General features: G+C 37.8%; 3 protein-coding genes across 4 annotated transcripts; 1 reads left to right on the top strand and 2 right to left on the bottom strand.

Annotated features, from left to right (window-relative positions):
* Positions 1–3905: 3905 nt before the first annotated feature.
* On the bottom strand, positions 3906–8918 carry LOC136949584 (glucosamine-6-phosphate isomerase 2). 2 transcript variants are annotated; one of them, XM_067243934.1, is made up of 7 exons: positions 8820–8918; positions 8388–8566; positions 8212–8313; positions 7236–7418; positions 6696–6880; positions 6291–6465; positions 3906–5381 (listed from the first exon to the last, which is right to left on the bottom strand). In XM_067243934.1, exons 2-7 carry the CDS (start codon positions 8509–8511, stop codon positions 5323–5325), a joined length of 828 nt encoding a protein of 275 aa, XP_067100035.1. In that variant the 5' UTR covers positions 8512–8566; positions 8820–8918; the 3' UTR covers positions 3906–5322. The 2 variants fall into 2 exon arrangements, with proteins under 2 accessions (XP_067100035.1, XP_067100036.1); XM_067243935.1 differs by having other exon boundaries at positions 8840–8901.
* Positions 8919–10823: 1905 nt separating this feature from the next.
* rrh (retinal pigment epithelium-derived rhodopsin homolog) lies at positions 10824–14839 on the top strand. The gene is made up of 7 exons (XM_067243786.1): positions 10824–10935; positions 11834–12024; positions 12625–12724; positions 13426–13579; positions 13912–14080; positions 14348–14526; positions 14734–14839. The coding sequence occupies exons 1-7, from the start codon at positions 10824–10826 to the stop codon at positions 14837–14839; spliced, it is 1011 nt and encodes a 336-aa protein (XP_067099887.1).
* A 2103-nt stretch (positions 14840–16942) lies between these two features.
* On the bottom strand, positions 16943–27260 carry enpep (glutamyl aminopeptidase). Its single transcript, XM_067243278.1, has 20 exons — positions 26631–27260; positions 25824–25965; positions 25303–25437; positions 24916–25036; positions 24666–24820; positions 23894–24007; positions 23608–23742; positions 23160–23225; positions 22833–22898; positions 22083–22243; positions 21816–21898; positions 21436–21572; positions 21145–21200; positions 20881–21031; positions 20550–20623; positions 20314–20418; positions 19516–19686; positions 18636–18776; positions 18154–18235; positions 16943–17793 (listed from the first exon to the last, which is right to left on the bottom strand). Exons 1-20 carry the CDS (start codon positions 27251–27253, stop codon positions 17644–17646), a joined length of 2868 nt encoding a protein of 955 aa, XP_067099379.1. The 5' UTR covers positions 27254–27260; the 3' UTR covers positions 16943–17643.
* Positions 27261–27401: the final 141 nt, after the last annotated feature.

Genomic DNA, 27401 nt, shown 5'->3' with positions numbered 1-27401 from the left:
GACGATGGCCAGTGTGGTCATGACTTGCGTACTAGCACTGTGAATGATGAGTGCATGCATAATACAGACCAGATGTCAACTTAAACTGTGGATTCTATGAAACTATACTTGAAATAGATTTTCTCTCTGGAGCAAATATTATGTGAAGTAAATGTCAATGGCATATTGGTTGCTTAGATACAAGGAATCACAGGGGTGCTCTCACAAGCTAAATATATTTGTGATATGAGTGCTATAACCAAGATGCTGAGTAGAATAACTGAATCTCTCATCATATATCACAAAGCATCAACATATAGAAGTACAAATAAAAAAGCAAACACAAGATTTATTTTTCTTTGGGTATAAGCTCATCCAAGACCGTCATTTAAACTGTGAATTATCAGTTACATAACCAAAAGATAAGGCTGAGGGTAAAATTTCAAGACATTGCAGTGCATTTTTAAGGTTTTCCGACCAGGGAGCTGTTATCCTATATTAAAAAAACAATTCATACTGTGAAATTAGTATTATCATTTGTTTCTGAACTTAACTCTAACCATTTCATTTGTTAACAGACAATACCCTGTGTTTGACGTTCCACATTTGGTCTAACCTTAGTGATAGACTCTGCAGTCATTAGGACTGGTGCATTTAGCTACTAGACCAGTCTTGGACACATAGAGTAGCAAGATTGTCAGTTTCCATGGTGATAGAGCCCAAACTCCACAGAAGGGATGTCCGAAAATGCTTCCAAAGGGAATTCTAATCATACGCTGAGATGATCACTGCAGTGATGTGGAGGACATCATGGGTCAACCTACAGCAATATCTATTTGGTCTAAAGTAACAATGATCCTTTACACACACCAAGACATTAAATTATTCAATAATTATAGATTCAAGCTCTGCAGTAAAAAAAAAACAACATTATGGTTTCATTTGAGTGTATTCAAAGATAACAGAAAAAGTATTTTCTAAAATAAAGGTAAACGATAAACTGAACACAATAAGATATCGTGGAACTAGCTTTGCAGTGTGGTTCAGATGGAAAACCTTAGGGCATTCAAGACCATAGACAGCAACAGTGTCCTAGATTGTGATTTCAACTCTTCTACAAACAACACACCACATTCTTACAATGACATACATTCATTCTTCTTACATTCATACAATTGTTCTTGGATAATAGTATTTTTTTAAATTATTGTTAATACAATTAGTGGTGCTATTACCTGTCAGCAAGAATCTGAAACATTACATAGACCCTGCATTGACCTTTGGATGAGAAAACATCCCTGCACTGAAAGAAAGGATGCCTGTCACACCCTTTTGTTGTTCACCACATGTATTACACATTGAACCAGTTCCAAACCACGCATATCAGAGTGTTGTTATCTTCAAGAAAGGCTTGTTACTATGGAAACCCCTCTTCCTGCCAAATAGATTATCTGAAATGCAGAACCAGTCAAAGAGAACTGTGCAATGAAAGCAAGAGTAATGCCATGGCCTTACACACACACTTCTCCTGCATACACATGTATTTATACACATACATTATCTATTCCTATACACAAATAAAAAAAACAACACGACTGATGGAAAAAAACACAGTTGTCCCTCCTGACTTCTCTTACCTCAACCAACACTTTCCAGATTTTTTTTATGTAACCTTCACATTATTTGTGGCCAATGTCATTGACTCAGAATGAGTGAATCTTTGGCAAAAGAAAGATTCATCCCTGTGTATGAAATGATAATGAGTTTTGGTGTTTTCCTTGGATACTATATTCTCATCGAGAGGAATACAGAAGCACATTCTCATCCCACATCTTTCTACATCTGATCTCATGGCTGTGATTTTAATTATTTTGACAGTATGAGATATTACACCCACGAGAGATCTTCCAATAAATTGCAGGAAAAAAATAGTTAAAAGAAAATTTAGAACTGCTACCGTTAAGTATAAAAAAAACTAAAACACAAAACATTTGGTGAAACTTAAACTTTAGAGTTCTTAGTTGGAATAAGAATGACGTACAATGTGCTTTAAACAAAGAGTTGTAAAGGAAGTTGAAGACCTAACTTTTTAAATATACCAATTGTAATGTCTTTATAGCAGTGCAATTTCTCATAAAAAAGAAAAAAAACATAAGCACATTTAAATTAAAGTAGCTGAGCAGGATTCCAAACGTACAGATGTTCCTCATTTAATTTGAGGGCATTGTGGCAAGATGTGACATGATGCTAGATGTTGTGTGATGGGTGTATAATAAATGTTTGCTATAGGAGGCAGTAGAACACTAAGAATGTGATCCTGATCAGACAATCTGATCGATCCCTGTTTCCGCTTTTGAGATTTGTTGGGGGCGATCAAATTAAAACTGACCTAAAGTTACACTTTTTGGGAATTTACTTGTTATTGTTTTATCGCTGAAGTATTCTCACTGTAAGTACTTATGGATTCTGCGTAGCACTATTCTGCTTGATAACGGTCATGCCAACTGACATGCCAACTGACGTTGTGTCCTTGGGCAAGGCACTTCACCCTACTTGCCTCGGGGGAATGTCCCTGTACTTACTGTAAGTCGCTCTGGATAAGAGCGTCTGCTAAATGACTAAATGTAAATGTAATGTAATGATAACGTTTGACACAAGTTGTACATAGTATGTTGTACATACATAAGTATGCTGCACATTTTACAAGTTTGCATGGTTATACAATGTTGGAGCTAATACGTCGAAAAGAACATGTAAAAAAAGTTCAGGACTTAGGTCAGTGTAGTGGAAGGAAAATCTGTAATGTCTTTTTAATCTTTAGGTCACATGGGGCAGTCGGGCTTATAGTTTCTGTTTATTTTTAACATTATAGCACCACCTATGGGTTGCTTGTTCCCTTACCCCATCATTTTAACAAGACCAATATGTATCCAGCATCCTTGCTTTAATATTGTTCTGAAAAGACAGAGGTATATCTTTGCTTATTGTGAGAGAAAATTGCTTTTAAAAGCTCCCAAGGAATGTAACGATGGGGGGGTGGGGGGGGGGGGGGGCAAGGGGAAAAGGGCATGGGTCTGGAAAGGATTTTTGCCATGTCAGATGTTGTCAGCATCCCCCTTGATCACTGAAGCAGTTCAGAATGAGCTGTGGTTCACTTTAGTAACAGAGAAGGATATCACATTGTTGTCTGTGATCTTTGAAACGCCCACCAACGAGACAGCCAATGAGAAGAGTCCCGACAGGAAGCACACATTTACATAAACAGCCTACACACAGAGGACGACTCGTTTCAGAACACAAATTGAGACAGCTACTCCTAACTAGTATACTGGTAGTTTACTACTTCTAAATTACTACAATGAACTAAAATAATCATCTCATGTATGGCTGAAATGGTTGTCCATTCAAATGCATTCACTTCTTCTTAGCTGGCCTCATGTTGTGCCAGATTAATTAATTAATTTGGTTCTACAAGTAAAATAGACCAAAACATAAAGTAAAACTGTTCTAAGCATGTTTCAGATGTGTCTGGGTGACCACCCAGTATACACCGTCCATTTAGGTTACCATCTAAAACCCCACAGAATGTCTCCACAAATGTTGAACCTGAGCAGAGAGTGACCTCTTGTGTTTTTATGTTAGTGATACCACAAGGAATCGTATAGAAAAAGTATGTTTGATATTCTGCACATTCTTGTGTGGAAGGGTTGAAAAGAAATCACGTAATCTAAGCAGACCAGATAATGGAAGACTTTCTTCTCCAAAATTGAATACAATCCATAATGGACCATGGAATCCATATACAAACGTTTCTCAATTTCAGGTAAGTAAAATATTTCACACTTATGTCTGCTATAGTCCAATTAAAATCTTTATGTAGTTTGTAATCGTTTCATTATCATACTGAAAAGAATAGGAAAATTGAGTCCTCTTCAAAATGATCTTTATTAGTCACAAGATAACATGTTGTATGCAACATCTATTAAGTAACTGCTGAAGCCCAGACTTGTGTGAAAATAATTGGTGCATTGAGAAGACTGAACATGGAATGTACAACAACAGGAATCTACTTACAGGAAAATAACATTGTAACAGACAATTTGGCCCAAAGACGGCAAATGACTCCCAAAATACTTGACCTAAAATTATTAACTTTTGCACACCGATACAGTAAAACCAGATCCAGCCACAAGGGGTGCTACAGTTCACATTCAAGTTTCATTTTCAAAACGATGGCCTTTCCACCCCATGTAACTTACATTTCTGAATCGTGGCACATTTTTCATCCATCAAGTCCATCAAGTCTGCCATGATGGATTTATCTACTGTGAACCTCTTTAAGTAAATGGTAGGTTATACACAAATCAATGCCACATTCCTTTAGTGACTTAAATTTGCTAACATTGAGGAGCACTCTACGTTGTTGACGCCTGCAGAAAAACAGCCGAAGCATGACCACAAAAAGATTATCGAAAAGATGGAAAGTAGGCTAATATTTTGAAACTATATTAAATGAGCTGGCAAATGGATTGCTTCAAGAATCTCTATGTAACCTCACCAAATACTCATTGGTATGTGAGCCTTATTTCACCTTTTCCCCTATGGAGGAGCCCGTAACAACAGTTGCTTGAAGCTATATTTATGTTTGAAATCCTTTTGCTTCTATGTAGTCTCTACTATTGGGAAAACACATTTTAGTTCCAAAATGATGAGACTGCAAAATCTTTGCAGCTGTTTGTAGCTTGTGTACAGTATACTATAAACATTATCATTCCAGCATCACATGTTTCTGATTTCCTGACAAACAGATTGGGAAACCAATCATAGTGCCATAAAATGATACCAAATAAGCGAACGGAATAAGTTGAGTGGTTTTAACTAGACATTTTGAAACACCTGTGAACAACAGATGCTTATTAAACCTTATCTGTGTTTATTACAGTCTTCCAAGCCGATATCTGCTTTGACAAGGTGTCGGGATTAAATTGCTACATTCAAACATGTGACATGATATATTCAACACTTAAGAACTATGATTGGTTGATTAGTGTCTTTGCCCTCCAGAGATTGATTGGCCAACTCTGGCCATGCCATATGCAGTCACAGAATAAGCTTTTGTAATACCCTAATAGAACGTACCAAGCTAAAGTCTAACCAATGCAATAATGACACAGTAGTCATAAGTCAACTGCTGGGTACAGAAGTAGATGTACAGAAGCCAGCACAACTGAAAGCTGAATCGCAGGATTGTCCAAACGGCCACCTTGGTTATAATTACAGTATCTGAATTCACGCATCTTACGTTTTGAGGTACAAAATATCTGCCTTGGTCTCACCATCCACTCACTGGTCCTTTATACTGAGCACTGGGTCCACCAGTCTGTTGTGAACATGCATCAGACCTGAAAATGAGTAAAACTTAATTTCACAATTGACCTTGGGAAATAGTGTTGACATAAAACGTATTCAGCATGAACTGGATTGGGCAATTTGTTGTTATTATGCTTATTATAATAGTGTGGATTGCATTCTATTGAAACGAATGGACTGGAAATTTAAAGAAAAACTCATATATCGTGATACATAGCGTTACCATCAGTGCTTCAAATTATACCGTAATGAACTGTGAGACCTACATGTGTACCTTTGTAAACTATGTCCAATCCAATTTGCCACAGATGGACTCTAATCAAGTTCTAGACATATTTCAAGTATAAGTAAAGCAAACTGGATGCACCTGACCACCAATTTGGAGAGCCACATCAAAGTAAAGGTAAAATTATGAAAAATGTCCAATTGAAATAGCTAATTTACATGTTTTTACTTTGTTGATTGGTAACTGAGTGTAGATTAACATTAAAAGCCCAAGCGCCAGTCATTTGACAAAGAAAATATATTTTGATCCAACTGCTTTCTTGACTTTTCCTAAATGTGACTTTGTTATAATTTTAAAATGTTCTAAATCACACCGGGTCTATGAACAGCAGATACAGTAAAGTCACTGTAAAGTCAGGATGTGACCATATCCTTTATCTTTACTAATCCTTCCAAACTCAAGTGACTCACCAAAGAAAAAAAAAGAGAAATAAGTGCATAAACTGTAACAGATGTTACTAAACTCCATAACTTAAGAGGAATGGAACTCAAAATCGAACACTACACAAAATTGAACATGTCCAGAGAATGTAGAATGTCTCAGGTGTTTTACACAAAGTTACAGTGTCAACAATTGAGACACTAGCATTGTGTTATTTTAGGTCATATTAGACCCAATCCTTGGACCCTTTGATCCTGCCCCTTGCCATCCTCACCTTTGAAGTACTTGACCGTTTTGACTCGCAGTTCCAATGTGGCATCCTCGTCACACACAAAAATGGTACGGGGGTGCTGCTGAAAGGCTGACACAGTCCACATATGGTTAACACCGTCTTCTATTGCTTTATACAAAGCAAAAGCTTTGTGGGCACCTGTGATGACAATCATGACCTGAGAAAATAAATCATCATGTGATTGGCATTAAGTTTGATCATCACTTCTGAATGCCTAAAACACTATAGAGGGTGTTGTGCTTGTTGGCTGCATATGGTAAAATGGCAGTTTTTGATTTGACCCATTGCCTCCCAATATTGATAACATTCATATTGAGAATATGGTATAAACAACAGTTATTGACACCAGTCTTATGAGGCTTCTGGCTGTACTTGAACCAAGCTTACCTCTCTGGCATCCATAACAGTACCCACACCCACTGTTAAAGCCATGGTAGGGACCTTGGATAGGTCATTGCCAAAGAAACGGGCGTTGGCCACTATGGTGTCCTTGGCAAGAGTCTTGACTCTGGTTCTGGATACGAGACTTGAGCCTGGCTCATTGAAGGCAATGTGGCCATCAGGTCCAATCCCTAGACAAATAGGGGAGGAGAAATTACCAAGATAACATTTGCATACTTTGCATACTTAAAATTTACTGTTTAATTTTATATTATTTTTAAAATCTTTTTGGGGTAATCATTGCAGAAAAATACTTTTCACTAAATTCAGGTTTATGGGTTTGATATCTTCCATTGGTGAGAGATAATCCCAATAATTGTCCAATTAATTTGTAAGGTTACTTGGTGCGCGTCTGAATTATTCTTATATTATTATTCTAGTTTGTATGCAAGTTACTCTCTCCATAGTTACCTTCAAAACCATGGAGCAAAACACAAATGTGTTTAATATCAATATGAAATAACTAAGCATGTATATAAATCTCACCCCCTACAAACAGGTCGATTCCTCCTGCTTGGGAAATCTTCTGCTCAAAGGCCTCACACTCTGCCACCAGGTCAGTTGCGTTGCCATCAAGGATATGGGCATTGGCAGGATTGATGTCAATATGTTTAAAGAAATTGTTCCACATATAGGAGTGGTAGCTCTCAGGATGATCCCGAGGAAGACCTACAGAAACGGAGACAACAAGTTTAGATATGTCCACTCCACACCCACAAAAAAGCTGACAGACTATTTTTGACCCCTGAATGCTTGTTGGCTGGAGTTACAATCACATCATTGTCCCTGTTGATCATCTCTGTTGGTTTGCTATAGTTGGTATGGTGTTGATACAGTTCCTCAAAACCCCACACCATTAATGCAATTGGCACATTATGACTGGTTGCTTTACACCCAATTCACTCCAATTTAAATCACGTCTGTCCAATCAATGAATGTCTCTATCTATATACATCCCTAAACTTGTGTTCAAGTTTAAGGATGTTCAAAGCTTAAAGTTTTAAAGTTAAGCCAACATAATGTTTGTCTTCTTGACAAACTTGATCTAGTTTTTATTTAAATATTTTAATTAATTTTACATTTCCTGTTTTTAATATTATTTTACTGTCCTCTATCAGATTTGTAACAATTTAATAACTAGATTTTATCACAACAGGTGCAGGTCCGAGCCTGTGCACGTTTACCAAATAGTTAATTGCTTTGGATACGAGCGTCTGCTAAATGACTAAATGTAATTGACAGTGGAAGCAGACAGAGCTTCTGCTTTGATGACACATTATAGCTAGGAGTAAAACATAAATAAACAATGCTTACAAAGTATGCAGCAACACATAATAAACGTTCAAATAAGTATTACGTTTTTATTTGATGGAAACCCATGCAATGCTACTGCATAGGCCACTTCTCAGTCATTACTGTGACTTGGCCAAAGTGATCTACATTTAACTTGGTGCAAACTCACCCACATACTCATCCATGTTGAAGGTCTTCACATATTTGAAAGAGAGGTCGCCACTCATGTGATACTCGATCAACTTTTTGTAGCAGCCATATGGAGTGCTACCTGGAAAATGAATTTAGAATGTAAACGTACGTGGTCAGTTGATCTATTTTACGTTTTAGTGCCAACGTGTTTACCTGTTGGTAACCCCAAAGTAAAGTATTTGTCTGCATTGGGCTTAAACTGGACGATTCTGTTGCGAATATATTTCGCTGCCCATTCGCAAGCCAAATCATAGTCCTCCAGAATAACAAGTCGCATTGTAGATTTTTTGATTGAGGCTTGTACGCCTCCAGACAGTTCCAACAAACAGCAGCTGAAACGAAGATAAATTAACCTATTAGCTAGGTCAAAAAAACTTATGTTCGGACCTAACTTAGCCTACTAGCGTTAGCTGACTAGCTAATACGGGTGGATCATGTCGATGCAGCGTCTTGCCAGCTCTCGAGCACTACCACCGTCTCACTACTGTCACTCGATACTAGCCTAGCTAACTAGTAGTAACGTTAACTACTTGATAATCTAGCGACTGTGTAGTAACCTACAACATTAACATAATTGCCAGCTACCTTGCCGCTGAAAAGTGTACCTAGTTGTAACTAGTGATTATTGCTACTCGAAGTCTCGAAAAGCGTCTGTCGAGTAGATTACTTCCGCAGTTGCTATCGTTTCCGTGTAGCCGTGTAGCGAGGCTTGTGCCGTTTTTGGACCGTTACTTTAGGTGAGTTCGACTTCATGCAGCGCCGGTTGCCTTGAAGCTGAAAATGCCATTGGCTGCTTCAAGTCAGCCGGGCTGCAGGCGGCTGCAGGCGACGCCGGCGCTGCATGAAGTCGAACACACCTTTTTACTGCCTGGTTACTGAAGCACTTTTAGAACCATTAAGCCCCCACCCTCTACTCCGTTCTCGGTTGAAACAAAGACCCCGATGCAAAATTCCGAAATGCAGGATCTTTTTCAATTATGTTTGGAAGCAGTTGGCATCCACGTACATGCATTACTGCCACCCTCAGGTTTCATTCTCCCGGCCTCAGTGAACATTTCAAATCCGTATGTCCAGTCTCAATTATTATAACTTTTTTTATCATCTGTAGTGTAGGCTACATTGGGTTTACATAATAGGCCTATATTTATGTTGTAGTACTCATTTTCATATGGATTTCTCTTCGTTTTTGGAATGTACTCTTCATCATCAGTGCTCATATCATCATCATCATCATCATCATCATCATCACCACTGGCCATCTTGTTGACCTCACCCACCCTGTCCCTGAGCAATAATTTCTTCAGCCAGCAAAAGCTTGAAGTCAACATTCTTCAGCCTTTCCTTCTCTGGTCTCCCAGTGGACCTGGTGGTCTGACCCGCACTTGATACAACTGTTTGTGGCAGCCAGGTTAAAGAAATGCTGGACCGGATGGTCCATTTTCTTGTGCACAAATCAACTCCACCCATGTGTTTGCTGTACTCAGCCACAACAGTGGGTCTATGCAAAGTAAAATGACACTTCTCTTTCGCTGATCATCTCATGTAGCTGTCCTGGGGCTCTATCCCATGGACCCTGGAGGCCTTCAGAACGGCCTTGTTGTAGTGCCACTTCATCACAGCAACCTCTGATGGTTTTCTGACAACCATTTTGCATGTACCTCCTTGTTTTTGTGGTGTCATCTGACATGTATGATTTATGTAATGCTGGGATAGTCCACAATAGTCCATGTTCCCTGAAGACCATTTGCTTTTAAAATATCCGTTTCATATCCTTAACATACTGTGACCCTGAATCCAGCCCAGGGGAAGCCCTGGGCAATTCCATCGACTGCTCCCCAAGCACACCCTGGGAAGGGTGATCATGGGCCAGGTATGTCCAGTAGGGCTCACCTTCGCCTGTGGTCTGCGTGATACTTAATTAAGTGTGGAACACCCCTGTTGAACTCAGTTGTTGCCACAATATCCATAATATAACGATTTCAAAGGAGAATAAAGTAGCAATTCAATCAAGAATGGAATGTACTTAGGCACTGCGATGGAATGTTACTTTTGGGTTGGAGCCAGAACCAGTTTTTGTATCATCTGTACACTAATCCAGAGATCCGAAACATAGTAAAGTCTGTCGTTTGTTACCGGTAACGTGAGCCATACTTAGCCTAAGGAGTGGGCATCGCCCAGGCACTCACCACCAGAAATAAAAAGCACAACGATACTTTTCCGTTGTTGAACCGAAAGAAAACGTTAAGTCGGGAGTCACATGGGATTCAACCCCACCATAAAGACATTCCATGTGACTGGTAATCCGCTCTTGTGTACTCTCACTCATTACCCATGCTATGCACAAACAACCTCCACAGTGTTGGGAAATTTGGGGGGAAAGAGAATGTTGTAATCCCTAACACACACTCACTCTCTCTCTAAACTCATTGCATACACACCCTGTATTTAGACAAGCAATATGCTGATTCACTGCTTCTATCTATGAGCATGGACCATTCAGTTTCTGGGTAATCAATGAGAGTTCACTTTGACGTTACTTCACTGACTTCTTTGCTTTTCTGTTTCTATTGAGTATTTTTTCTACGGATCATGGAAACGGAGTCTGGACTCAATACCTCAGGGGAGGCCATTCCCTATGGAGGAAAGAGTGCCTTTACACAATTTGAGCACAACATAGTGGCTGGATATCTTATTACTGCAGGTACACATTCAGTATGGTAATGTACTGCCACTCAAATGGTATTTTTTTCCCTTTGACTTGACCATCAATATCTTTGATAGATGTTCTTGTATGTTAATTTGTGGCAGTTTTTGTGTTAGTGTCGTGATGACCACGAACCATCCACTATCCTATTCCCTTTTTCTTTTATTCAGAGAGTAAAACAAGAGGTGAAGCAGCCATTGTCCAACAACCAGTTTGATTTACTTTTTGATCTACATTGTTTTTTTACCAATCAAACTTGTCATCTTTGACCTCTGTCATCAAACCTTCCAATTTTATAGGTGGTGAAAAAACATTGGTACATTGTGATTTGGCTCATTTTCAAAGTACACTGCAAGCCTGTTGGCAGCAATAATTTCATAAGAATCGATTCAAGTCAGCTTAAGCTTTCCCCTACTGTTTCGGCTGCTGAAGTCATTATGGAACCAGTCACCAAGCTAGTTCAGAATGGAGAATCAGAATGGGATTTATTCGCCATGAAAGTTTGCACAGACAAGGAATTTGCTTTGGCAGGAAGGTGCATACAATAAACATATAGGGACCTAAAATTTAAATATGTGGAATATCTATACTATATGTGGAATATCTATACTAGTTCATGGTAATTATTAGTTTGCTGAGAAACAATCCTACTCAACAGTCTTAATTAATAATAAATGACCTCCACTAGGCAAAGTATTGTATTAGAACTACAGGGTTTCTTTTCTTGAAATAAAAGAAAACAGACATCTTCCTTATTTAGAGCTTGTGAAAGCATCAATATCAGAGGAAATGTGACATTCTCAGACAGTTTCTCGCCTTATAATGTTCATTATTAATGTCTTTAGTAATATTTTCGTGTACCAAGCATACTTAAGATTTAATTTTGCTCTCTCAGGTGTCGTCAGTTTAGCCAGTAATATTGTGGTGCTGCTGATGTTTGTGAAGTTTAAAGAACTGCGCAATGCCACCAACGCCATCATCATTAACCTAGCATTTACTGATATTGGAGTGGCTGGCATTGGATACCCTATGTCTGCAGCATCTGACCTCCATGGCAGCTGGAAATTTGGTTACACAGGTTGTCAGGTTGGTAAACTTTATTAATACGTTATTTTCTAATGCTTTAATATGCATAGTAGAATCTTCAACACATGTATTTGTCAGATCAGAATCCAAGTTATTATGAAAATTAATACTAAAATAGTTTTATAATAACGGTTCAAATATGGTTCAAATAAACATGGTGCAGGAAGTTTGGGAATTTTAGAGTGGACATTTATATAGTGTTGTAAACGTTCACTCAATGTCAATGAGGAGCGTAGTGTCAAAGTGGTGTGATGTCATGTGATACTAATCCTGGGTTGAGGTCCTGACCTCAGAAAACCTCAATTGGAACCAGGTTTATATCAGGCCCTTAGATTGTTGTGTTAGCTGAACAAAGGTTAGTGGTTATTTCCCAAAAGTTTAGCACTTCGTCCCTCTGCTTAGATATGGGAATTGACATTGATCAGTCACATTAAAATGGCCCCAAATAAATTTCACAGAAAACTTCCAGAAAGCTTCTTTTCATTATGGACGGCAATGTTGACATCCAACATAATTACAATGGTGAAGTGTAGACACCCGAAACATAATAAAACATAAAAGAAGGTTTACTAAATTGTAATACTCTTTTTCTCCCTCCAGATCTATGCAGCCCTCAACATATTTTTTGGGATGGCTAGTATTGGACTATTGACTGTGGTGGCCATTGATCGCTACCTATCCATCTGCAGACCTGACATAGGTATGTAACATATTCATTTAGAGATGCTTTACTGCAAAGCAACATACAGAGCGGGATTTGAATCTGGGTGTAATCAGAACAGACTCGGATCCAAGTGCAGAGGTGTTTTATTTAGCGGTCTAGTCCAGGAACAGGCAAAAGTCGGTACACAGGCAAACCGGGCAATATAGGTATTTCTAATTCGTGGTCAAAGACAGGCAAGTGGTCAATCAGAGAAACGGACAAAACAGAATGTAACAAGGCTCAGACTGACTTTTTAAGAAATGAGTAAGAATTCGCAAAGAAGCTACCAAAACACTGGGTTTTAAATAGGAAGCTAAAATGGGTCAAACAAGCAACAGGTGAAATAAATAATCTCAAAACTCGGGGGAAGCAGAGCGCAGCCTCCTTGCAGGATGCGCAGAGTACGGAGGCGTGACACTGGGATCTCTTGATCTGCAGTCATTTGTTTTACAACTGGCTCCTGCAATAACATGACTGATATGATTAGGATGCACTGGTACTTAAAAAAATTAAAGAAAATAATGAGAGGGGGAGCCAGCCTTGGCTCATTTTTATGAAAACCATTTAATCCTCGAGACTGAGCTGTGAAGTTTGACAATGAATGAGAGCTTGAGAAGAGACTGGTTTACCAAAGCATTTCTCAGAAAGTTGCTTTTTGAACTTAAAACATTGACCATGTGTTTCTAATTGGTGGTTAGGGCAGAAAATGACCACCCGATCATACACTCTCCTCATCTTGGCGGCATGGTTGAATGCTGTCTTCTGGTCAGCCATGCCAATCGTTGGCTGGGCAGGCTATGCACCAGACCCTACTGGAGCCACCTGCACCATCGATTGGAGAAACAATGATGCGTGAGTTAAAGGCCTTTTTTGATAATTTTAGCCAATAAGTAAAAATGCGAGTACCTTTTTGAGATGTTGTGATGTACCACAGGGAGGGTTATGGTCTACATGGTCTGACTACCTTCCCCTGAGATGTGCTAGCTGGTAGCAGCACTAGTCATGTTTGTGGGAGGTTTGTGAAATGGAATTGCCGTTGTTGGTGGGGGTTGCAGTGTACAGTACATTGAAGTACAATGCGATTAAATATGGTTCTTGGATTTTGCTGTGAATTGTGTGCAACCAGTACAGTATGGGTTACAAACATTATGACCATAACCAAATCTCTACTTTCTGTCCCCCAGCTCATTCATCTCTTACACCATGGCTGTGATCTGTGTGAACTTCATCATCCCACTGTCAGTCATGTTCTATTGCTACTACAGTGTGTCTGTCACTATGAAGAGGTACAAAGCCAGCAACTGCTTAGATACCATCAACATGGACTGGTCAGATCAGATGGATGTGACAAAGGTGAGCCCCCGCTTTAAAGAATTGACAGGTAACAAAAAACAAAAACCTTACAAGTGTGTGAGCTAGAATTACAATACAGCTAACTTTCTAACTAAATATCAACACTCACACGAGGCCCTTAAGGTCACCAGCTCTGTGACGCTGCCGCTACTCTCTTGCAGCCCTCTAATTGCGAATGCTCCTGTTACTTGATGTTTTTCATGACATCTCAGGAGATTTTATTGAGAGTTAGCTACATTAACCATTATTTATTTTGTTTATTGCCAGATGTCGATACTGATGATTGTAATGTTCCTGGTGGCGTGGTCACCATACTCTATTGTGTGCCTCTGGGCATCTTTCGGAGACCCCAAAAAGATACCAGCACCCATGGCCATAATTGCTCCTCTCTTCGCTAAATCCTCTACGTTTTATAATCCATGCATCTATGTCATCGCCAACAAAAAGTAAGATAATTTTGTCCTGCTTATCTAAATACATTTGTATTCTAAAGTACGACTCAATGTAAACAAGGCTGCTTCTAGTACAACCATAAGGTTTTAACAAATAATGGAATTGGATGCAGGGTTTCTATTTGATAGCTGCATTTGAAATGATCTGAGGCTATGTACAGTATTTGTTTTACAGTATTCTGGGAATTTTGTTTCATTCAGGTTCAGAAGGGCCATCACAGGAATGCTCCGGTGTCAAACCAGGCAAAGAATCACAATCAACAATCAAGTCCCTATGACAATATCCCAGCTCCCTTTGACCCAATGATGAAAGATTATTTCAACTGGAGACATTGTGCCCCATATATATTGATGCCATTGATAGAAAAATCAAGAACAATTACTGAGGACAGGAGCAGTGTTACTATATGTCGAAAGTATGTAACTCTTTTAACCCTTGTGCTGCCTTCGGGTCACATGACCCAAAAGTTCATGCCAACACAACAAACCATTGTTGTGTTTATCCAATTTTACCCAATACAAAAACAAATAAAAATAATTTTCTTTTAACCTTCACAATGTGGGGGGTCTGAGACAGCCCAACAGTTAAAAGAAAATGCTTCACTTTGTTTTTGTATGCGGTAAAGTTGTCGCAATACGACGGTGGGTCACAACGACTGATGGGTCAGAATGACCCAAAGATAACACAAGGGTTAATCTTTTCCTTCATGAGAACTGATGTAAAATGACCTTGACAGTACCTAGACCAGTGGTTGTAACAGAACACACAGTTATGGACAAAATATTCGATACCACCTTTCCATGTTTTAAAATGCCTGCAATTAAGTTGAAATGTACAGATGTGTTTAGGTTTTTAGCAATTCTTATACAAACACTGTTCAGAGAACCTGTGTTATTATTCTGAACTGAATAGACCATTTTAAAATAAGAAAAGAAAAAAGAAATACCATTGCCAAAATTATACAATAAACGTAACATTTGGTGCAAATACTGCATATATATATATACACATATACACAAATAATCAATGTTTCTTATTGCCTTGTATGAGCTTCCTGAACTTCTCTATTAATAGTATTAATAGCTCACTTTTGTGCAAACTGCCGATGAAGGGTGCATTTTCACAATTGTTGTTTTCAGTCTCTCCACAGGTTTTTATGGTTTTAGATCTGGACTTGCTGGCCACTTCAATCCAGAATTATGATGAACCCATTCCAGGAAGACTGACCACAGTACCATTGGCTTCATCACATATTATTTACACATAATATTAGTATGGACATGGTGACATCAATGTCTCTAAATGTCTCAAGATGTAGCCTTGAGATTGTTAATGCTTAGAACATTTTATGGCTTTCTTTTCTCCTTGCTCATTGCAGTAAACATGTTGACACCAGACAGGATAAGGGGTTGTTTTGTCTATTCAAACTGGTGGAATAAGTAATTATTATATTTCAGACACCTTTAATTACAGGTTTAGTCAAAGTAAAGGAGGGTTATGGATTGCTTGAAATCAAATGATCTCCAATTACTTTTGAAGAGGTGTGTGGAATAAGCTAAGATTGAATAAATCGTTCAGCTTTTTATGCTTGTGAGGATGCTGGAGAGCATCACCCTTACTAAGGTCAACTTCCTGGGGGCATGTTTTCACGGAGGTGAAAATGTGAGCACTCGGCCAAAGATCTCAGTTATCTTATTAGGCTGAACCAAGAGGTCCAGGAAGAGAGGGGAGTGGGAGAAAGAAATGGAGCTGCCATCATAGGCCGCTGTGAAGTAGACATTTGTGCGGGCTGTCCCTTTTTCGCATTTCTCACTGACCAATCAGTTGTCTGCAGGCTTTTCTCGTCACCTTTTGGTATCCAAACTATTTGGTATTGGCTTGTAACCAAGAAAGAGAAGCTTCCCCAAAAAACTCAGGGTACCAGGTAATGGTATATATAAACTCCCTTTTTCAAGAAACTGTATTTGAAAGATAATTTTGTGCAAATCCATAATACTTTACAGATCTTTATTGTAAAGGGTTTAAACAATGTTTTCCATGCTTGTTCAATGAACCATAAACAATTAATGGACATGCACTTACAACACTGATAGCTTACTGCTTTCAGCTGACTCACACAAAAAGAAAGATGGCCAGGGTTCCTGTTCATCTGCGTGTTAGTACCTTAGGCATGCTGCAAGGAAGCATGAGGACTGCAGATGTCGCCAGGGCAACGAGTATTCTCGCAGTGGCAGGCCACAGTGGAAATATTTATTTATAGACATTTCTTTCAACTAGCTTTTCCTGGTGTGATTTTCGAAACAACTGGGTGATAAAACATATCTAGGAAAAGTCAAGAAAGCAGGGTCCTGGAATTGGATGGAGAGCACAGATTTATTTTTCTTTTATAAAATATATTTATACGTTTATAGATTTCCTTTTTGGTCCCTCATAATATATACATTTATATACTGATGACAAGAAAGCGTTTTCACTTTAATCATACATTCTACAATGTCATAGTTGATAGCTGATTTCTGAGACAATTTACAAATGCACGTTTCTTAAATAAAGAACTTACAAATGAACCTTTCTTACATAAATCCGTACAATGTAACTCATAGGACAATAAAGTAAATCATATTTAATGTGTGCAATAATGTGTAATGATTTTAACAGTATTTACAAAAACATGAATAAATGCATCAAATACCTTGTTTGCATACCTAATTCATATAAATACTGTAGAACAATGATCCGCTTATTGCAACAATCCCTCTTAAATCTTTTGGTGTTTTGTTAGGCTGTTTTGAGATGAACAGTTGAATGAGAGTGATTCCAATGTTCAAACCAATTTCTTTTTTAGAATTACGTATTTTGACATCAACTATGATTGAACTATCTCATAAATTAACCACCTACCCAATTAAACTATATTTTTATATATTTTCCTTTCTGGCAAATTACAAGAAATCAAGTTGTGCTGTGGCTAAGTTATTACCATGAGACATAGTACCACTATCTGTGTCACATAAATCTAATGTGTACTTAACATTAGGTCAACACTAGCCACATCGTGTACACTTTGCGGCCCAAAAATTTGTCATCCAGTTTTTTATTTGAGAATATTATTATGAGGGGACAATGCTTTCCAGCCATACACCGATCTCTTCCTTGTTCCTCCTGACCCATTCAATGTTGTTCCTCACCGTCTCCAGAGCTTGCTGCCTGGACATCTCTCCAGCACCAGCGTTAGGTGTAAGTTTAAAAAAGTGCTCCATCTAATAAAATGATCACATACAAAGGCTTTTTTGAGTCTTGACTACAACATGAATTAAATACAGAGATATGTCTGGAGGATTTATCTCTATAAACTATAAACCGATGTTAAAGACAAGATTATGCAAACAATCCACAGCCTTGCCAGCGATACTTTACCATTGACTGTGAGCAAAGATTTGTTACTTAGTATCTAGTAGTTAGTTTGGGAAAATATATTACTAGTATGTATCAATGTCATCACCATACGACACCTTGAGGAACCATCAACAAAACATAATCTTAATCGATTGTTAGACACGTGGAATTAGGGTATATAGTAGAATATCATCTACATTGTTGTTACCAGCAACTATTCTTACCTGCCACAGTTGAAGTTCTGTGTTGTAGGTTGAGCTAATTCGGGTCAGCAGACGCCCCAGGTTTCTGTCATTGATGGTGTATCTATGACAAGGTGAATTAACATACACAACATGATGGTGTATCTATGACAAGGAGAATTAACATACAAAACATGATGGTGTATCTATGACGAGGTGAATTAACATACGCAACATGATGGTGTATCTATGACAAGGAGAATTAACAAACACAACTTGCATCAAGATTTCTCACTCATATCAAGAAGCACAGTGTCTAAATAAGTTTACACAAACATTTACTTACAGATACAATTGTCTTGGACTTTAAAATCTCAATGATTGTGTGCATTATTACCTATTCAGATGATCTGTCTTCAGCTGAGCTAAGTTTTGCATGTTGAATAAGGTTGACATAAAATGGCCTATATTTAAAAGGTTATATTAAAATGTATTATACAGTAGCTACTACTATATTAGCTTACCTCTGTACAAGGTAGTTCCAATTGAGGGTGACCCAGTCCCAGGCCATAGTTGTGCCTAATTTATTCAGCGAGACGTAGCGGACCACAGTGAACAGATCCTGACTCCTCACAATACTTTCATCTTTAGATGCCTCAAGTAACCTGTAAGATAACACACAGAATCCTCAGACTCTTAGCATAAAGTCAAAGTATTATACATTCTTGAATTTCTTTTGGATTAATAAAGTGCACCAGATGGAATAGAATTGAGTTAACTAACCAGTTGGAAATAATTGTTTGTAGGCTGAATACACAACCTAAATATGGCATGTTAACATAGATAGTTAAACTGAGACAAATGTTGAATTAACCCTCCTATTGTCCTGGGGTCACAATGACCTGAAATCATGTTCAAACCTAAGAAAATTATTTTAAACATTAGTCTCAGTACATGGCCTCCTGAGTAGATTCCTAAAATAACCCCAAGAGTTTAAATTTGGGGATTTCAAATCATTTTCAGTGTAGCTGCCACAAAAAAGTATAAACCCTATCAATACTGATAGGGTCTTGGTTTGAATTAGGTGTGTGTTTACATTATATGGTTGTGATTTTGTCTTGAAATCAGTGAAATCACCAAATTCCAATTCACACACTTCCATGGGGCAGTTTATGTGTTCTCATTGGCATTCGTTTATTTGTAGCTTTATCTTTGGGGGATGCTAGAGAAAGAGCTTAACTAAGCAGCTGATGTTGTTTCACTTTTGTATTCAAAACTTTAGTTGAGTTATGAGATCAGTTGGACCCCAAGTCACTGTGACAGAAAGGTAATAAATGTTAGTATTTCTTAAGACAGGAGGGTTAACATGACATAAAACATTTAGAATGAAAATGTGTTCTTTACCTGTAAAGAAGAGTGACGTTTTCAACAGATGCAAGTCCATAAAGAAGCTTGTCCTTTTCTTGGGCCAAGGTTGCTTTTTGGTAGATATCAAACATTTTATTCCACTCTTTCTCTGTGCCAGAATTCTTCATGCCATAGCGATACACAAGCAGACGTAAGTTAACCTGCACACTGCCAAAGGATAAAAGACCACAAAGCAATGAAGGTTCTATGGGTCAAACATCAGACTTCAAAAAGACAAGGTGAATACTGTCCATGATACATTGCCACAATAGCATATTGTACCATTCGGCTCCAACTGCAGTTAAAGGGATGTGAGGTTAAATTGCTAACGGTGGTACTCAAGCCTATTTTCTAGATGAGCTGTAACATTTTCTACACATTTTTATATCTCTATAAGAGAAACTAAGCTAAGGTTATCTCAAGTGAAGTGCTGTGGATGTAATAGTTTATTCTATGGGTGCATCTCTGAATGTCATCATGGCTAATGACCTACTGACACCAATGTTGAGTGAGGCAGAGGGGGTTGTAAATCCCTAGTTTCACGTTCATAATGTTTGTGATACTCAGTGCTCCAAATTGAATATCACACTAAATGAGTAGACATGTATTAACAATGACTATTGGAATACCTGCCAAAATATATAAAGAGTATAGTAATGCCAGGAATCTGTGTAATCATAAAATCATTTGTTTGATACGTACAATAGGAATGTATTTCCCTGAATGTCCTACAATACTCATAGTGTGATTATACAGAATAACATCTGTATAAGATTATTTTTCATTTTATTTTACCTTATGTTGTATGTAATCCATTTAGCAAAGATAGCAGACGCATTACTGAGCATTTCTTGATCACCCATTTGACAAGCAATTCCTAAAACGGTTTCCCTCAGCAACCTGTGGGAATCAAAATGAATTACAACAAGACATACCACACACATTACCAGTTACAATGTCTTGAAATTGTGGCAACCCTGGGACAGGTGATCCGATATGATCCTTTCCCCCCATCCAATTATCACTCATACCTCTCATTTTGAGTTCCAACATCATTCCAACCCAGACGCCTGGAAATGACATGCACGTACTCACGGAACAAAATCTGTTAAAAAAATAAGTGACGTGAAATTATTCAAATGCTCTAGAAGAATGACTGTCTTTGCACTCATGGTGTATGGTTATAGTCAATAAATATTATTAATTAGATGAGCTACTCATTAGAATCTGGATTATTAAGTATTCTAATGCAGATCTGCAAAAACAGTTGAGTAGCCCTAAAGTGTCGCTTGATATTTCGCTCAGTAGAAGGCATTGCTCAATTGTAAATTAAACCTCTCTTTCATCTTTAATTACACTCACTTGAAACTTTGGATAGAGAACACTGTCGCTTGACAACATGTCTCTGACATATGCAATGGAGGATGACACTCGATCCCAAACAATGTATTCTGTCTCTTGACTCAGGTATTTTGTTAGGTTAAATGCATTGCCATAATCCACAACATCTGCCCTAAAACGAAAATAACAACAAATCTTGAAGTTTGTTAATTCTTTCTACAGATTTATGACAAAAATGTTTGTCTGTTTCAGTTGTTTCAAATGTTTCCATGTTTGTCAGCCTACCTTGCCAGAGCAAATACATCATCAATGTAACTGCTTCGATCTGCTGCATCAAACTCCTAGTAAAAATCAAAATATATTACAATGATTTCTACCTGTAATGTTAAGTGATTGGCATTCAGTGCTGCTACAATACAAATTTGACATCATAAAATCTCTTTCTTTACAGGTTGTTAATCGCTATAAAATATTACACTTCATCCCTCTAAATGTACTCAGTGATGGACTGCAATACAATCAAAACATGTGATTTATCTATGATAAGAATATTTTCAGTTTATACAATATAATTACCAGGGGGTTTCGTTGGAGTTCTTGACTTATGGTGCTCCACATATTGCTATCATGATTGACTCTATAGAATCCAATATGATCGTTGTTGACCTTTAGGAGTCCATCTGTATTGATCGAGTAGTCTAGCAGAGTCAACTCTAAATTTGAATAGTAAAGTTATTAGGAGAGACAAAAAATATTTTTGCAAAATAGAGATCAATGGTTTTGCCTAACAATGCACAAAAAACGATGTACTGCAATTGTTTAATATTGCACATTGAAATAGGAAGTGAAGCATTATATAGTATATACATGTATGTATATATAGAGATATATATATATACATATATATATATATCACTCTATATATAACATGCTTATATTATTATTATTTTTTTTACCTGTTGCATCTTTGTCAAACATAATTGACATATTCTTCTCACTATTCACCGAGTGCCAAGTCACAGGTATGTTCCATTTATATCTGTAAAAAAAAAAATACATTGGCTGGATTCTTGAACATCAAACCCATAACAAAACATACATGTATTTACACCTTAAAATATAAACCGTACAGAATATGTTTTGCCCTCAAATCAAATGTACATTACAACAAAATGTATGCTATATTTAATCACAAACAGGGTCTTGATTTCTGAATTGCTGACCCAAGTGGTGAGGGGGGCTGGGTAACATCTGCATTAGGATCAAGAAGGAATCTTTTCTGGGTGAGGCTGGCTTGAGTCCCCACAATGGCCAAGTCCAACACAGGGTAGCCCATTTGTTTAGTCCATGTGTCCATTATCTCTGCCACTGGCAACTTGCTTACCTACAGTATAATTTACACACAATGATACAATATGAACAAAAGTGCATTAAAGGCTGAGTAGGTGGCAAGTTACATTTTAAAGCTACCTTTCTGACAGTGCTAAATAACAATACCCATATAGATGATCCTAATAAATGACCCAAGATCATTTATTAGAAACACATTTTGAGGGATGATTGGTATAGTGTGTCCTTTCCATGTATGAGTACAAACGGGAGCATGCAGATATGAGCATGGGCTAATGTGTATTGAAAAACATCTAAAGACTATTTTATCTAATGTTGGACTGTAGATGTAGGTTAAATTCTTATTTATTGAGATATTTTACTCAGTATGTTTTAGTTTTTTTCCTCTATGACATTGCCAACCCCAATCGCTTCACTTAAAAAAAAAAAAAAAACATAGATTTAATTAATTGATCCACTGATTCAAAACAAACCATGTGATTAACGAATTCATAATAATAATAATTGTGAATTCAATAGCTAAATTACCATTTAGAAAGATTTAAAAATGGCTTATCATAACATTTTTGGGTAATTACGTATGTTTTGAGAAAGGGTTTGTAAGGATTACAACTCTGACATACCTCAGCAAGAGAATCCCAGAAATTTTTTGTTTTGGCGTTCATGAAGTGATAGTCTTTCAAGTATTTCTGCTCAGGGAAACAGAAAAAGTACTGTTATCATTGTTATTAAAGAGGTGAATAATAAAATACTTACGTGGCATGTTACAAATGGATGTACTGTGATCTGATCTGACATTTTGACTAAGTGTTTTAATGTGAAGCTAACACAATGACTATATACTGTAGCCATAATATATGTGACTCAAGATTAGTGTAACATTTTATACGTACACCATGCAATGAGAGTGGCAAATAAGTTTAGTGTATTTGATCTGATGTTTTGCTTACTCGACAGCCATCTCTGAAAGTATCTCGACCCATCCAGTCCTCCAACATTCTAAGAATTGAAGCTCCCTAGGAACATAATGAGAGAGTAATATTGGGTATAAACTTGCAGTAAAAAAGTTGATGTGGCACTCAGTGGAGTTTGAATGTGACACAATAATTAAACACCATACCTCTCTCATCAATTGTACATAGACACACTGCTTGTTGCAATACATAATGGATAAACAAGCAATGACAATCACCAGCATTAATATTGTTATTAGCTTTGCCCTGTATCTTTATTGTATGTTGTTTAAAAGCAACTGAAATAGTACATTACTGGAGTACAGTTATTAATTTGAGCTGACAGCACATTCAGTCTACTGTAATACTGTCAAACTACAGAAGCACAATGCATGTGGGGCACTATATTGTGATATTGTAGTGAAATTACATTATTATAGATTACCTTGCTGTAGGATATGGCATCAAACACAGAGGTTATCTCAGCAGGAGTTGACACATCCACAATGATTGGATGAGAGGAGAGAAGGGCATCATCCACCATGACCGGAAGTACATCACTGATGATCATGATGTCACGCTTTTAAACACCATGGAAAGATTGGTTGAACAACCAAATGTTTTGTTAAAGTTTTACATAAAAATGTTTTTTTTGTATTCATTTTTTAAGCTTTCACAACTGTAAAGTTAATTCTTACAGATTAGGCCTCAAGTTTCTAGAAAAAACACACCATTTTCCATGTAGGCTCAGCATTTTCAACACCGATGTATTCGAAAAAACTGGCAAAACCCTCATTCAACCAAAGGTCATCCCACCAATCCATGGTCACAATGTTCCCAAACCACTGCAAGAGGAAGATAAATCATCACACAGGGTGGATTCTTTTAAAAATCCTCAGTGTGTGAGTTAGTATTTGTGTAGGTGGGAGTGAGAGGATCAATATTTTGTTCAGTACTTACTTGCTGTAGGGCAAGCAAGTTGTGGGAATGCTAGGAGGAGGTGTCTTAGAGAATAGTAATTATGTGGGGGGGGGGTTTACATTAGAAATTATATTTGATCAAGAAGTATATACTGGCCATGCTGTATATTAATACAAACAGTTCACCTTTTGTTCATTCGTCTTTGTTCCTCATTCAAGGAAAGGAAATAACCTGTCATTGTGGCTATTCCCGCAACTTTGAACAGTTCATGAAACTTAATGGACAACTTTATGCCCTTATTGCACAGCTCAGGTGGTATAATGATAAGGTATATCATAAAATGACGTGATGGATTACCGTAATGCTAGACGTTTGTACAAAAGGTTGACGTTAAAGTCAAGGATTTCCATGACAAATCTTAACTGAATAACTCACTGACAAATTTCTGAAGGTGTTTGATCTGTTGCAAAAAAACATTGCTTAATCCCATCAGCCAACGGCACTGTTACTTTTATCTTGTATTTTATCTTGTAAGTCAATAGATAACCATGAAAGTTGCCATGATACACTTGTATATTTTACCTGGTGAACCAGCTCATGGGCGATAACGCTAGCCACACGTTGTTTATTATAAGAGGAAGATTCATTCTCATCATAGAGGAGGTTGGTCTCTCTGTATGTTATCAGGCCCCAGTTCTCCATGGCTCCCGTGCCAAAATCAGGAATAGCAATCTTATCTGATAGAATAAAATAATCATTTACATCAAATGTTGACTTTTTGTTTCTTACAGTATGATTTCATTTATAAGTCTTATGCAACACAATAACATACCTAGCTTTGCGATTGAGTATGACATGTTGAAATACTCTTCGAAGTAGTCAAAAATGACTTTGGTTGTGTTAGCGGCATATTCTGCTGTTTTTATTTGTAAAGGCTGAGCATAGATTCTCAGCTGTTTGAAAAGAATAACAGATTTCATTAGAAGAGAAAACAGATTACACAATGTTATCATTAATTTGTGTGAGTGAATGTGTTGAAAGTGTCATTTTTTCATTTAGAAAAGACAATCATCGGCCAACTTAAAGTTTTACAATTTAGATTTTCCTGATGACACATAATGTTTTACTTGACGCACACAATCTTCAGTATATTATACTAACTAAAAGGCAGTTGTTAGTTGTAATTTTTTTTTTTCTAAAGAAAATGTTTTATACTTACTGGAATCCCTCGAGCGGAAATTCTTTCCACATAGGAAAACTGGTGCACAGCGAAACATACCAAATAGGTGCTCATTGGAACAGAGTTGAGAAAGGAGGTTCTGAGTTTATTGCCAGGAAGTATTTCAGGGGTGCCCTGGAACAGAAAGGCGACTGTGGGTTAATGAGCCTCTATTTTTGGGTCATGTTCCCAACTCAACAGGACATGGGAAGAAGATGGATTGCTCCTGGATTTGCATTCACAGCATTCACTCCTTTCTCTCACTCTCGTTTAGATTCTTGATAAGACTCAAGCCACAGAAACCTTTGTCTCCAATTAAAATTAAACACAGGGGAGTAAACTCAAACTCCATATATACATACATACATACAGAAACAAAGCATTATTGTTAGATTTGCTGAAATTAATGTACAGTATATACCATACATTATGTGTAGCCATCTATAGGGTCCTGTAAACCCATGATTCTTCTGTAAAGGGGATTCTACACCCATAAGCACTGAGGCTGAATATAACTGTACCTCCACTGGCATATTGGAGAGGGCTGTGTAAGATGTATCATGGGTGATGGAGATTTTGTAGGTGGCCTTTTTGTTTGGTTCATCAAAACAAGGAAAAGATTTTCGGGCATCAGTTGGCTCATGGTCAGTGGCAGCAATCTTTCTGGAAAAAGAAATGAATGCCTGATTTTCAGCAGTATGAACACAATTCAGGACTGTAATCATCATTATCAATTGTAGCTTTCTATACTGTACCTGTGCTTTGAAAACATATTGTGATATATTGTAAAATCATGGAAAATAAGCCCAATAATGTCATTATTGTAGCCCCATCACAGCAATGCATTACTGTGCATTGCTGTGATGGGGCTACAATGTGTTTTCTTTGTCTTTGAAATGTTATGCACAGATTAATTTAATACACAATGGCACTTAAATTTATTTTATCCCAACAAAACACACTATTTTAAATAGATAGTCCTCCATTTCCCTTCATATTTCATAGATATGACAGAATATTTTATAACTATGTATGTGTAAAAGGAGCATATGCAGTATACATTTCAACAGAGCAAGATACAAAGTTAAAGATTTATGTAAACTTTAACTACAGTTTTGTGTCAAGAAGCTCTGTTCTCATAAATCGACAGCACCCTTAACCAGTATTGTCTCAATCTTTTTGCTATGTTCAAGTTGTAAAAAGCATTAAATAGGAGAGAATAATCCCAAACCTTTAAGAAAATTCTTCAAACAAGAACCCTATTTCCTACTGTCTCACACAGAGTAGAAAATCATTTATACAGACAAACACAAACACATAAAACTTACTTGGTAGCTCCATTTTCCTCATACGTGACCTTATAGAAGCCTACCAGAGATCCATTGAGCCAGCCCTGGAAGTACAGGGTAAGAACGTACACCTCGCCTGGCTTGGTGGCTGCCAATTCCTCCACAGCCTCTACCACCACATACTCCTGTGGTTTGTATTCAAAGCAACTTTTCACTGCCAGATCCTTCTGATCCTGCCCATTTTTCAACACCAACTTAGGAACGTTGTTGACAAACGTTTCTCGGATGTGTAGCCACAGGTAGCGTGTAGGTTGGGTGACCTCCAGATTGATGGACACACTCCCAGTATAGAGGTCGGTAGTCAGGTCAGGCTCCAGATGCAGGTTGTAGTGCACAGGCTTCACGTAGGTGGGCAGACGGAAATTCTTCCATTCCCCGTTGGTTTGATTTGATGGCTTACAGGGCCCTCTGTCAGCCGGAGGAGGCTCAGGGCTAGTGGTAGGCTTGGGCGGAGTTGGAGTTGGAGAGGTGTCAGGTCGCGTTAGGCCCACTCCAAGCCCCACGGCTACAGCAGAGACCACCACAACTAGGCAGATTATAGCCACATGCTTCCCACGGACACAATAGCGCTTCTCTTCCTTTTCAAAGTCCATGCTCTCCATGATCCTGGCCTTTAGATGACCTCTGGAAACCTATCAGGAAGGCCCTGTGAGACAGCAGTTGTTTTTTTTTGTCACAGTTCCACTGAGTATGTCCCTATAAGACAAACCTATGTGTATCGTCTGTAGGAAAAAACTAATCAGTAAACTA

Source organism: Osmerus mordax, chromosome 9 (genome assembly GCF_038355195.1).
Source record: "Osmerus mordax isolate fOsmMor3 chromosome 9, fOsmMor3.pri, whole genome shotgun sequence".
NCBI classification, from domain to species: domain Eukaryota; kingdom Metazoa; phylum Chordata; class Actinopteri; order Osmeriformes; family Osmeridae; genus Osmerus; species Osmerus mordax.
Note: the sequence above shows the minus strand (reverse complement) of the source record. Positions and strands in the feature narration are given on the sequence as shown.